Source organism: Myxine glutinosa, chromosome 1 (genome assembly GCF_964187855.1).
Source record: "Myxine glutinosa chromosome 1, kmMyxGlut1.1, whole genome shotgun sequence".
In the NCBI taxonomy this organism is placed as follows: Eukaryota; Metazoa; Chordata; class Myxini; order Myxiniformes; family Myxinidae; genus Myxine; species Myxine glutinosa.
This window is the reverse complement of record NC_136261.1, coordinates 23363481-23377238: the sequence shown is the minus strand read 5'-3', so window position 1 is coordinate 23377238 and position 13758 is coordinate 23363481. Positions and strand designations below refer to the sequence as shown.

At 46.9% G+C, this 13758-nt stretch overlaps 1 protein-coding gene across 2 annotated transcripts in view; it reads left to right on the top strand.

Annotated features, from left to right (window-relative positions):
- The window catches only part of LOC137416116 (carnitine O-palmitoyltransferase 2, mitochondrial-like), a 1201140-nt gene extending 1191658 nt beyond the window's left edge, over positions 1-9482 (top strand). For both annotated transcript variants that reach the window (XM_078769788.1, XM_078769794.1), the window contains one exon: positions 8599-9482. In XM_078769788.1, coding sequence (XP_078625914.1) covers positions 8599-8945 — 347 coding nt within the window. In that variant the 3' untranslated portion in view covers positions 8946-9482. The remainder of the gene's footprint in view (positions 1-8598) is intronic.
- The last annotated feature ends 4276 nt before the right edge of the window (positions 9483-13758 follow it).

Sequence of the window (13758 nt, the reverse complement as noted above, 5' to 3'; positions counted from 1 at the left end):
ATCTTCGATCAGCACTGCCACAACAAGCTGACGTTGCAGCAGCTTATGGCCCAGTGAATGTACCCCGTGGGCCAGGGTAGCTCAGGTAAAAGCAAGTGGGGCATTAATACCTTCTGTGGGCAGAGAATTGTAGTATTGACCCTGGAGAATGACCTGGCTGAGAACCATTGAAACAATCTCCTCCTGGGGTTGCAGCAACATGATGTGCAAATGTACCACCAACATCTGTGCATCCCTGTGGATAAACCTATTGGCAAATGGGACCCTGTTTGGCTGAGGCGTCAGCTCTACAATCTGGCTGAGGTCGTCGTGATCGATGAGTGCTGCAAAATTTCAACCTTAGTCCTGCGCACGTTCCTGAATTACCTCGCCTGCAGGACCTGCCCGTTGATTTTCGCAGGCGACCTGTCGCAGTTTCCACCATCGACTGACAAGTAAGGATCCCAACACAAGCTCACAGAATAGTCCAGCACAATGTGTGTTGGTTTCAGACAGAGTACTGTTGTTACGAACGCTGTGAGCAGCCACACACCGTTAGCTTTACAAATAGCACATCTCCCACTGCACTGCTCTCACAACTTCATGACATAAAAAGGGCATGTGGTGTACGCCCTACTCTGCGCAGCTGGACATCTTTCGCAATGCATGGGAGGGAATGGCATTTGACAAGGCTATCCAGCAAACTTCACTTTACAAACTGCAGGGTCAGGAAGTCATTATCCCCGGATCACGCAACAGTGTTCAGACTTACAAGTGCACCATTGTACAGGTGCAGTTGAAACTGGTTGAGAGGTGGTTACTGCCCCTCGACTGTAAGTATGCCGGTTGGCGACTGTACATCAAGTTCAGGGCAAAAGGATACAGCCACCCACCGGCATGCTCATTGTCGACCACAGGCGTGATGGCTGAGCGCCAAATGTGGTTTACACAGCCGTCTGCCGTGCTAGATTTGCCAATCAGATAGTGTGTGTCCTCCCCCCTGACAACAACAGAAGTGTGGTGGTTCCAACAAAGCTTCAGTCCACACCCAATGAGGTCCTTATCACTGCTTGAATCAAGCGACATGTTGCGGAAGACAAGAGGAAAGGGAGGAACCCCATGAAGATGCCCACAGATGCGGAAATGGTCACGGTTGGTTCCATCCTAGGCCTATGCGTTGTCGCAGAACATAAGTGCACCGTGTGCTCAGTACCGCTGCTGATGCGGGGCTATACACAGCACCATGGCCAAATGTTCGGTATCGACCGCCTAAATGACAGCCAGGGCCATATCCCTGCAAACGTCTGATTAACTTGCCTCTTGTGCAATCTCAATCATAAGCACTAGGCAGCAATCTAGCAACTAGCAATCATAAGCAATCATAATCATAACTGCTAGGCAGGGTTGCAGGTAGTAGTTGAGACGTTGTGTGCCCGTGCTTCGCGTATGCTGTGTAACTCAGCAATGGTTGGCCTGGCTCATTGACTCAGCGGAGGATGGTCTAGGATTTGTGCATCCACCAAGGGCCTGTAGCCCTTCGCCTGCCATTCCCCTGGGGGTAACGCTAAATCATTACCCTGTGCTCTCGAAGCGAAAAGCGGGGTTAAGCATTCAGGTGCGTACGTGTGCCGTGTGCCATGTCTGCATTTTAAAAATTCATTTTCTCGGCAACCATTGGTCCGATTGACACGAAATTTTACCATAGGCACGCCTCCGCTTGTAGAAAATTTTTATTCATAATTTTGACGTCATAAGTCACGTGGTATGGACGCCATCTTGGAAAAACGTTACACCTCCATATCTCCCAAACCACTATATGGGCTCATTGAAAAAATTTAAACATGGCTCATTGTCAAGTACTCCCCTTGGCGAATGAGGTATGTTAATGATGATATCATTGGTGCCTTCATTATGACATCATAATTCGACAAGTACAACACTTATCCAATCATTGTGAATTTTTTTTCTCAGCAACTGTTGGTCTGATGGGCACGAAATTTTCACCATAGGAGGCCCTCTTCCTGTATAATATTTTAATGATAATCATGACGTCATAGGTCATGCGGTACAGGCGCCATCTTGGAAAAACCGATAAATGTTGCACCTCTATATCTCCAAAACCGCTGCATGGAAACAATTTAAACATGACTCATTGTAAAGAACTCCATATGGGGAATAGGTTTTGTTTACGATGACGTCATTGGTGCCATAATGATGACGTCATAATTCGACACGGACAACGCTTAGTCTGATCAGTTTGAAATGTATTGAGGGTGATTTACGCAACAATTATATTAGAGAATATAAATTTCTGATGTCATCGCTCACGTGGTCTGGCAGCCATATTGGATCAAAGAAAAAAAATGTTCAAAAACAGAAGAGTTGGCTCGCAACAATTTGACCGCGCAGGGTAAGTATTCTATGAATACCATCTAGTTTAATATAGCATCGCCAACCATCATCCCAATAGCTACTGCCATAGCTGTCGAAGTTGTTCCTGTATGTAGGAACAACGTGACAACTTCAATATGTCAGCCGGAGAGGATCCCCTGCTTGATGAGTATGTATCTTGTGGCCAGAGCCTCACCAACATTGAGAACTACCATGGCTACATCACAGCCTGTGAAACTGAGTTTGGGGTGGTCCCCTTGCACTTTCTAGTTTCCGTGGGTCTGGTCGGGTAGAGGGTGGTGGGTTGGGCGGGGTGGGTGGGGAGGCAGTGTGCTAGTCTGGGGCAACCTGCGAAAAGTTGGTGGGTGGACCGTCGGGGTCAATCCCAACAGAGGCAGGCCATTGCTCTTTGACCCACCTGATCGCAATCATAATACCTTATCAGTTAAGGTGTGTTCCTCCTGTATTCCAAATTGCTCACTCTGTAGTTCCAACTTTGGGTCATTCCCACTGGCCCCCAGGTCCCTTCATCAGAGCTGGCTACCATGATCCCGCTCTCGCTAGCCACTTGTCAATCAGAGCCTGGAACACTTACTACAGTGCAGGTCCCCAGCTTCCTATGGCCATTCCACCTGATCCACTGGATCAAGCTGCTCCCACCTGTCCCTCTGAGATCAGTAAGCGTTTTAAACCCATTGACAAAGGCCTCATCACGACTTCCGCTTCCGGTCCGGTATGAAGAGGACGCAGGCGTCACATGCTCGCCGCTTCTTCGACCGGGCCACTGTCAGTTGCTTGCTTTTTTGGTGGTCGTGCGGATTTTTTTGGCCATTGAGTCTGCCCTCTGCATAGCCCCGGCTCTGCTCCCTGCTTCGCCTGCCCGGCTCCTTCGCCTGCTCGCTGTTTCCTCGGGCACGCTCTCGTGGGTTGTGACCATCGCAGCGGTTTGGTGGCGGTTTCCCGCCGTGATCTAGATTTGTAGCGGCGGCGGTCGATTGCCGCTGCATTTGCCGCTTTGCTGTGATCAACCTTGGCCTCGTTCTCGTCTCTCCGCTCCTGCCTGGCATGGCTCTGCGGTACTCCGCCGCAAGGCTCCTTCTGCTCAATACCCGCTCCACCCCATCATGCATCTCTGCCATCAAATCAAATGGACTCCTCCGATGACCCAGGTACATTCACCATGGCTCCGGTCGTAAGTTTGTATATTTGCAATCAGGTCACTCCATCCCCGTCCTCTGGTTGGCTCAGCGCACTCCCACTCATCGTCCGAGCGCACGTGGTCACAGCAACGCACACGATCGCACCTCCTGCCTACGAACCCTGGCTAAATCACCTGAATTCATCCCTGCTGTTCAAAACAACATCAAGCTCACCCTGTTCAACACCCGGTCCCTCAACAACAAATGCCTCATCCTGAACGAATATATCCTGGATAACAAACTGGACTTTCTCTGTCTCACCGAAACCTGGCAACAACCACTGGACTACTACACACTCAACCTCACCACACCCAATGGATATTCCTACGTCAATAAACCACGCTCGGGGGGCCGAGGTGGTGGAATTGCCGTTACCCACCGTGAAGACATCAGGACCAGCCTCATCCCCATCGCCTCATCCTCATCATTTGAACACCTGGCTTTTAAACTCTCTGGTCGCACGCAGTCAGTCATGGCTGTCGTCTACCGCCCTCCCAAACCACACCCATCATTCCTGTCTGACTTCTCCTACTTTCTGACCCAGCTATGTTCCCTCTCCCCCTCAATCCTCCTCCTTGGTGATTTCAATGTCCACATGGACTCCACTGACTCCACAATAACCACTGACTTCACTGATTTACTCACCTGCTTTAACCTCACTCAACATGTCGACTTTCCTACCCATATCCGTGGTCACATTTTGGACCTTGTCTGCTCCACTGGATTAAATTTGCACCATCTCTCTGGCTCCTACCTCACCCTCTCTGACCACTTAGCTATCACTATGACCATCAACATCCCCACCCCAACACCAAGACATTATCGCACGATCACCTTCCGTCAGCTAAACGCTCTTTCACCTACCTCATTCTCATCCACCCTCTCTGAAAAAATGTCCACTTCTCCCTTCGTTGACCTCCACACCCCTTCCGACCTCACTGACTACTCCAACCACACTCTCTCCTCCTGCCTTGACCAGCTTGCGCCTGTAAAAACCAAAACAGTTTCTTTCACCCATTCTGCTCCCTGGTTTACCCCCGATCTCCGCCTGATGAAAACTCGTGCTCGCCAACTTGAAAGACTCCGCAATAAAACAGGTCTCACAGTTCACTCCCAAGCCTACAAGGACCACCTACAACACTACAAAGATGCCCTCTCCCACGCCCGCTCCGCCTACTACTCTCAAATTATCCACTCTGGCTCCGGAAACCCAAAAGCACTCTTCTCGACAATAAACAAACTCCTCCGCCCCCTGAACACCACCACCCAGTCATTCACAGTAGACAACTACATCTCCTTCCTCTCTTTCTTCCAACGCAAAATTGACAACATCTACAACAGCTTGACCACCGCCGCACCCGGTCCCCCTCCAACCACCTGCCCCCCCTTGTCCTGCCATCCCCTGTCTCGGTTCTCCCCAATCTCCCCTACTGACCTCTCTGAACTCCTCATAGGAATGAAAACTGCCACCTGCACTCTTGACCCCATCCCCTCCAGCTTTGTCAAGGCCTCCCTCCCTGCTCTCTCTCCACTTATCATTGCAACAATAAACTCCTCCCTGTCTACAGGCATTGTCCCACCTTCCCTCAAAATTGCTGCTGTTACCCCCATTCTAAAAAAACCTGGTCTAATCCCTGACACCCTAAACAACTTCAGACCCATCTCCAAACTACCCTTTCTGTCAAAAGTTTTGGAACGCGCTGTAGCCACTCAACTCAAACATCACCTCTGCCAATAACCTGTATGAAACATTCCAATCCGGATTCCGCTCCAACCACAGCACTGAAACTGCTCTCCTCAAAATCACCAACGACCTTCTCCTCTCCTCTGACGCTGGCAACCTCAACATTCTCGTCCTCCTCGACCTCAGCGCTGCCTTTGACACCATCGATCACACCATCCTCCTCACCCGACTTGAATCCACCTTTAACGTTACCGGCACTGCCCTCTCTTGGATTAAATCATACCTCTCTGACAGACGCCAGTTCATCTCCATCAATAACTGCAAATCCCCCACTGCTCCCCTCCCCCAAGGTGTCCCCCAAGGTTCAGTTACTTGGCCCCCTCCTCTTCATCCTCTACCTGTCCCCCCTCGGTCACTTGATCCGCCGTCATGGTCTCCAATTCCACTGCTTCGCCGATGACATCCAGCTTTTCATCTCCACCAAGTCCGTCTCCACCGACACCCACTCTATCCTGACAAACTGCATCACTGAAATAAAATCCTGGCTTCAAATCAACTTCCTCAAGCTTAACTGTGATAAATCTGAAATAATCATCATTGGCCCAAAAACGCTCACAAAATCCACCCATAACTTTGCCCTCAACATCGACGGTATCCCAGTATCCACCTCCCCTCACATCCGGAATCTTGGCGTCATCTTTGACCAAACCCTCTCCTTCGACAAATACACTAAACAGATCACAAAGTCAGCCTTCTTTCACCTGAAAAACATTGCCCGTCTCCGCTCATCCCTCTCCTCCACGGCTGCAGAAACCCTCATCCACGCCTTCATCACCTCCCGTCTGGACTACTGCAATAGCCTCCTCTATGGTTCACCCTAAAAAATCACCAATAAACTCCAATACATTCAGAACTCCGCTGCCCGTCTACTCACCCATTCCCGGACCCGTGACCACATCACCCCCGTCCTTTACAAGCTTCACTGGCTCCCCATCCCCCAGAGAATCCACTACAAAATCCTCCTCTTGACATACAAAGCCCTCCATAACCTGGCCCCATCCTACCTGGCTGACCTCCTCTCCAGACACACTCCCACCCGCAACCTCCGCTCTGCTGGTACCAACCTCCTGACCCCCTCCATCCGGACCAAATTCAGATCCTGGGGGGACAGGGCCTTCTCCATCGCTGCTCCCACCCTCTGGAACTCACGACCTCACACCATCAGAGACTCCTCCTCACTCACCACATTCAAAACATCACTAAAGACCCACCTGTTCAACACTGCATTCAACATTCAACCCACAGCATTTAACCCCTGACTATCTCCTCTCCTTCTCCTTCCTTTTGCTTTAAATATTTCCCTATTGATTCTTGTCTTTTTGCAATTGTTGTTTTCATGTATTGTTATGCATTATGTTTTCCACTCTGTCAAAGCGCCATTGGGCTTCTTGAAAAGCGCTAAACAAAATAAATGAATTATTATTATTATTATTATCACCTCCCAGCGGCCTGTGGTGTCAGCTGCATTGTCTACGGTGGTCTGGCGCCACACTGACAGCTGGACCATTAGGTCCAGGTCCAGCATAGCCTGGATGAAGTGATCCAGAGCCAAGATGTCCTGGTGTGCTGCTGCCATGCCCTAATGTGCGTTTCTCACCTCGTGGCGAATAAGATGTGCCAATTCCCATGTGGATTAATTACCATCTATCACTGCTGTCACTATCACTGATCACGGCTTTCGTTTTTGCACTGCAAGCTGAGATTTAACAAGCTCGCTCTGCTGTGTTCCATGCCAAAACGGCTTTTTACGTCCAAAATGAGGTTAATTAAAGACATTGCGGCATCAGGCATGGTTGTTAGAACTTCTGCTGCAGTGGCACGCAATTCTGCCACCAAATGCACCCCACCTTTGTCCTGGCCCCAGCCGTTGCTGTGCACGACAAATAGAAATGTACCAAAAACGCCCCCAGGTCGCTGTTATTGTCGTATGGCGCAAAAGGCACGGATCGAGTTCCTATGGTTTGGACCAGGATTTCCGGCCATTGTGAGGCCATCTTGGGCCCAACATCCTCTAACCCCGTGAACTATTTGCGCCCGGAGGGCTCAACACTCCAGTGATTCCAGCTATCTACTCCCTCCCCATCTGCGTCAGCATTTGCTCCACACTCTCCTGCCCGAGCACACTCCCCATCTCCCATCCATTTGAAGCACACTCAATCTCACTCACTCTGCTGGTCCCACCGGGGGTTTCATGAAGGCATAACCCAGGACATTCTCTTTTACACCATCCAATCAGCCTTCATCACATTTTCTCACATTTGTTGGGATCACATGATCCTCATTCCCCTCAATTGTTTTTCTCCTCTCCTGTCCCAGCAAAGGTTTAAACCAATACTTTTGCCCTGCTTCCATGAATTCCATAACCTCCTTCTTCGCTTCCTCTACTTTTCTTGTCATTTCCTTCTACTCCTCATTCGTTTACCCTACCTCCTCTTCAATTTTCTTAACGTTGTCTGTCGTTTATTTTGCCTCTTTTTGTTTCCTCATCCTCCTCGTAAACTTTATGGCCTACTTTGGTCCCGTTAATTCCCTTTATAGCATCCTCTTTGCTTTTTCCATCCACCCATCTATCTCTCATTGTTTTCATCTATATTATCCATCCCATTGTATCTGGCTAGAAGGAGGAGAAAGGGGAGGACTGTCAGAGGAAAGTCGCTCTCCAGAGAAGGAGAAAAAGATGTTAGTTGTGGATATGTGATTTGTTTATGAGTGTGATGTGGTGATTTGAATGGTTGTTTGTGAGGGGTTCGTGTCGCAGATGAGAGGAAGTGAACCGGTGCACGGGATACAATCGGCACCCTGACCGTGATGTCCTGACGAATCCTGGCAGCACAGAAGAGTGTGTGAAATCTGACCACCATCTTATGTTGTTGGGGGGTGGGGGGATATCTTCCATGAAGAGGCATCTCCGATAGTTGTTGTTGATGTTGCTGTCGTCATAGCTGTGATTGTCGTTGTTTGTGTGTTCATTGTGTGTACTTTTACATATTTTCTATTACTTTGAGAAGTACTACTATATAAAATTTTGTGTGCTCCTTCCTTGTCCATCACACTTTATTCTAAAATCGAAAGGGTTCCTGTTGTAGAATAAATAAAAAAATGATACCATTGGAACCATTAAAGAAAGCTCCAAGTCCTTGCCCCTCCACCTAACACCCACTAACCCCCTCCATCCCAACCCACGAAACACTCACCCACCCTCTCCCTCTCAACACACCATATACCCCTCCCTGCCAAACCACCATACTCCCATTTACCTCCTCCTAACCCACCATCTACCCCTAGGTCAGGGCTTTGAGCAACACCTGTTTGCTCTCTACTGCCTTGCCTTGAGGGACAACCAACAAAACTTGAGCGATCTTCCAGAATTTTTCTTGGATCCAGCATACCAACTGCAATACGTTGAGGACATCTTCTCCTCCCATGTACCAAATATTCAAGCAGGGCTTTTTTTGCCAATAGTTCCTGAAGGACTAATTTCTGTTTATTGCATTAGGGACACAAGTGTGTCTTGTTACCTTTGCACACTATCAACAAGCAGAGATCTTGAGGCTTACAGTAAAACTCTAGAAATGAGCCTAAAGGAAATAGGGGATGTATTAGCTGGTATGCACCAGAAACAAATTTATTAACGTACTGAAAAGATTGACTTGCTAACACCATTTGAAGACCCGAGTAGAAGTACTTGAGTCACGAAATATCAGCATGCAAAATTATTACAGACTTGGATTGTTACCATACTGCAGATGGAGTTCCTGGTTCCCACTCACTTTGCCCAAAAATGTGACTTAAGTACACTTCGTCCACTCAGGTCTTCATTTGGATGTTTGTTTTCCTTCAGTAGAAATACTCGTGAACCTGTGTGAAGGAGGAGGGGGGTGGGTCTCTTAGCATGCTGGGATTCCAGGTTTAGATCCCACATGTGTGATTATTTTTCCATTATCTACCATTGATTTGCCATTGTGATTTAATATGGCTTTCTTGCTTGCGACATATGTGTGCAAACTCTTTGTACAATAAACTGGATAGCAGCTTGCCAATAGAACAAGGCCTAATTGTACTCATGCAGCGACCAAATTGTACAGGGCCTTCAGAAAGTATTCACACCCCTTAGCTATTTTCACTTTTTGTTGTGTTACAGCCTGAATTAAAAAAGGATTAAATTGAGATTTTTTTCTTTGTCACTGATATACAGTAATATCCCATAATGTCAAAGTGGAATTTTTTAGAATTCTTTATAACATAATTAAAAATAAAATAAATTTTTTTCAGCTTATCTAATAATTTCTAGCTGTCTATGACGGAGTCGAGATGAGCTGTGAAAGCCACAACAATATCCTTCCGTCCATCATTCTGTGAGTCAAGCAGTCAGGCAGTAGGTCCATTAACATCTTTTCGTTTTTTCCCCTTCTCCTCCGAGGCAGTTTAACAGATCGTTTTGAAATTCGGCGTGATGATTCATGACATAGATGCCCAAAAAAGAATGGAGCCCTTTTATTTAATTTCCATCCAGTGGTGAGATAATTAGGTAATTAACTCAAAATGTAAGCGATGTTTGTATGTCCCTTATATTGCATATCTTATTACAATAGAGCAAACGTATATAGTGTAGCAGCATAGCAAACCTGTTGTGCATTTTGTGATACAAGCACCAAATTTGGCACAAATGTACATTAATATGTTGCGAACATTTTCAGATATTGGGCCACTTGAAATTCCGTAATTTTTTTTTTCAAATTTTTTCAAATTTCGTAATTTCAAATTTTTCGGGTGACACCGTCACAATTTCGGTCTTCGAGGCCGGCCGATATAGTGGGGCGGCTTAGCCCAAATATTCAAAAGAATTGTGCATTTTGTGATACAAGCACCAAATTTGGCACAAATGTACAATAATATGTTGCGAACATTGTGTGGTCAACAATGAAGACGAGAGTCTGAATTACATGTATGCAAAAGACCTTGTGAACCAGTGAAGCAAATACACGGGTAAGCATGAATTAAATCTAGGGCATGATATAATTTCCATGATGTTTACCTCTACACTCAATGGTGGAAGGAGGTAATGTTTTGATCCCAGCTTGTCTGTATGTCTGTTTGTCTGTTAGTCCACAAAATTCCAGACAAAGCTTGTAGTAGTGGTGATAACAGAAATTGTTATATAGAACTGAACTTATATTATTATTATATGCAGAAAATAACTTCATTTCTATATGCCCTGCAGTGGACAGGTTAATTGGTTTATGCACTGAAGGGGTCACCCTGGTGTGCACTGCTGTGTTCTGCCTCACTGAGTTGTTCAGGTATGATGTACTCAGCACAAGCTTCCGGTCGGCCCGGAGGTGGGGGTGCGGGGCCTGTCACGGAACGTCAAAACAAACGGCCTGCCGGGGCCGCCCAAAAGTCGGGCGTGAGGGGCGCGTCCACTAATGGAACGCCTCTCGCTTCCCAGATCGAGGGCCACGTGGTCAGGAGAACCTCGTCCCTTCCGGTCACACTTTGCCTATCGGCCGGCCTCGAAGACCGAAATTGTGACGGTGTCACCCAAAAAATTTGAAATTACGAAATTTGAAAAAATTTGAAAAAAAAAATTACGGAATTTCAAGTGGCCCAATATCTGAAAATGTTCGCAACATATTAATGTACATTTGTGCCAAATTTGGTGCTTGTTTCACAAAATGCACAATTCTTTTGAATATTTGGGCTAAGCCGCCCCACTAATATGGTTATGTTTGTCGCTATGTATGTTTATATGCGACGAAAACGTCTTCTTCTTCAAATAAATTACCACCCTCTTAATTATTGCATTAAGACTGCTGAGACCCCTCAGACCTTTGACGACCCTTTAATTCCCCCAAGACCCTTCAGACCACCAAGACCCCGGAAGACCCAAAATACCCTGAAGCCCCAAAACACCCCAAAGATCCAAAACACCCCGAAGAGCCAAAACACCCCAAAGACACAAAACGCCCCGAAGACCCAGAACACCCCGAACACCCAAAACACCCAGAACACCCAAAACACCCCGAAGACCCAAAACACCCAGAACACCCAAAACACCCCGAAGACCCAAAACACCCCAAAGACCCAAAACACCCCGAAGACCCAAAACACCCCGAAGACCCAAAACACCCCGAAGACCCAAAACACCCCAAAGACCCAAAACACCCCGAAGACCCAAAACACCCCAAAGACCCAAAACACCCCGAAGACCCAAAACACCCCGAAGACCCAAAACACTCGGAAGACCCAAAACATCCCGAAGACCCAAAACACCCCGAAGACCCAAAACACCCCTAAGACCCAAAACACCCCTAAGACCCAAAACACCCCGAAGACCCAAAACACCCTGAAGAGCTAAAATACCCCGAAGACCCAAAACACCCCGAAGACCCAGAACACCCCGAAGACCCAAAACACCCCGAAGACCCAGAACACCCCGAAGACCCAAAACACCCAGAAGACCCAAAACACCCAGAAGACCCAAAACACCCCAAAGACCCAAAACACCCTGAAGACCCAAAACACCCCAAAGAACCAAAACACCCCGAAGACCCAAAACACCCCGAAGACCCAAAACACCCCGAAGACCCAAAACACCCCAAAGACCCAAAACACCCCGAAGACCCAAAACACCCTAAAAACCCAAAACACCCCGAAGACCCAAAACACCCCGAAGAGCCAAAATACCCCGAAGACCCAAAACACCCCAAAGACCAAAAACACCCTGAAGACCCAAAACACCTCGAAGACCCAAAACACACAGAAGACCCAAAACACCCAGAAGACCCAAAACGACCCGATAACCCAAAACACCCCGGAGACCCAAAACACCCCGAAGACCCAAAACACCCCGAAGACCCAAAACACCCCAAAGACCAAAAACACCCTGAAGACCCAAAACACCCCAAAGACCCAAAACACACAGAAGACCCAAAACACCCAGAAGACCCAAAACGACCCGATAACCCAAAACACCCAGAAGACCCAAATCACCCCGAAGACCCAAAACACCCCGAAGACCCAAAACACCCCGAAGACCCAAAGCACCCCGAAGACCCAAAACACCCCGAAGACCCAAGACCCATAAAGACCAAGAAGAACCAAAAGACCCTAAAGACCCAAAAGCCCCTGAAGACCCCGAAAACCAAAAAGGCACCAAAGACCCTTAAGACCCAAAAGCCTCTGAAGACACCAAAGACCCAAAAGACCATGAAGACCCAAAACACCTTAAAGGCCCAAAATACTCTCAAGGGCCCAGAGGATCCAAAAGACCCTGAAGACCCAAATGGCCCTGAAAACCCAAAAACACCTTGAAGACCCAAAAGACACCAAAATGGTCAAAGATGCCTACTCCTCTGAAATGACGTGAAGTGAGGAGCGCATAGCGTGCCGAGTCACACTAGTTATGAGAATTCGTCATCTCACGAAATGTTTCGTTGTTGTTAAATTTGAACATTCTTAATTACCCTCGCCAGAGGAGAGAGTATTGCATTTGGGTCAGTTTGTTATGACTAAAATTGAACAATTTCCTCATATGTCAGTCTGTCTCATTTGCACGTTTGTTACTTGCAAAATTGAAGATTTTCAAGAATATTGGTCGCTTGCCTTTGTTACTCTGTCTGTTTGTCACTCGCCTACAGGTCACAATTTCCAACCGATCTTCACGAAACTTCACCAAGTTGTAGAGGTCGTCACAATTGAGAAGTCTATTGATTTTGAGTTCAAAGATCAAAGGTCATCTGGTGGTCAAATTTCTAAAATCATCAATTTTCATCTGATTGACTTGAAAATTTAACAGCATTTGCAAAGTGCCTCACTGAATTGGGAAAGCAACTATTTTTGTGGTCAAAAGGTCAAAGGTCTACTCAAACTTATAAAATCATCAATTTTCATCAAAAAATCGTTACTTTTCATCCTATTAACCCGAGCTTTGATCAAGACTGTCAATTTTGATCTTGATGAAATGGACAATTTGCTGGATAAATTGCAACCTTTTTTCCGAGATGGGGAGGGGGGGGGTGGATTTTGCAAGCATCGTGCTCCGCATGACGTCTTCTTGTTACTTGCAAAATCGAAGATTTTTCAAGTATATTGGTCGGTTGTGTTTGTGACTCTATCTGTTTGTTTGTTTGTTTGTTTGTTTGTCACCGGCCTACAGGTCACAATTTTCAATCGATCTTCACCAAACTTCACCAAGTGGTAGAGTTGGTCAAATGCCAGAAGCCTTTTGTTTTTGGGGTCAATAGGTCAAAAGGTCAACATAGGCCAAAGGTCACCAACTTTGCTAAATTTCTAAAATCCTCAATTTTCATCCGATTGACTTGAAATTTGAAGACCACTTGCATATCTGGTCATTGAATTCAACCACCAATAATTTTTAGGTCAACATAGGCCAAATGGTCAACATAGGCCAAATTTCTAAAATCCTCAATTTTCATCCGATTG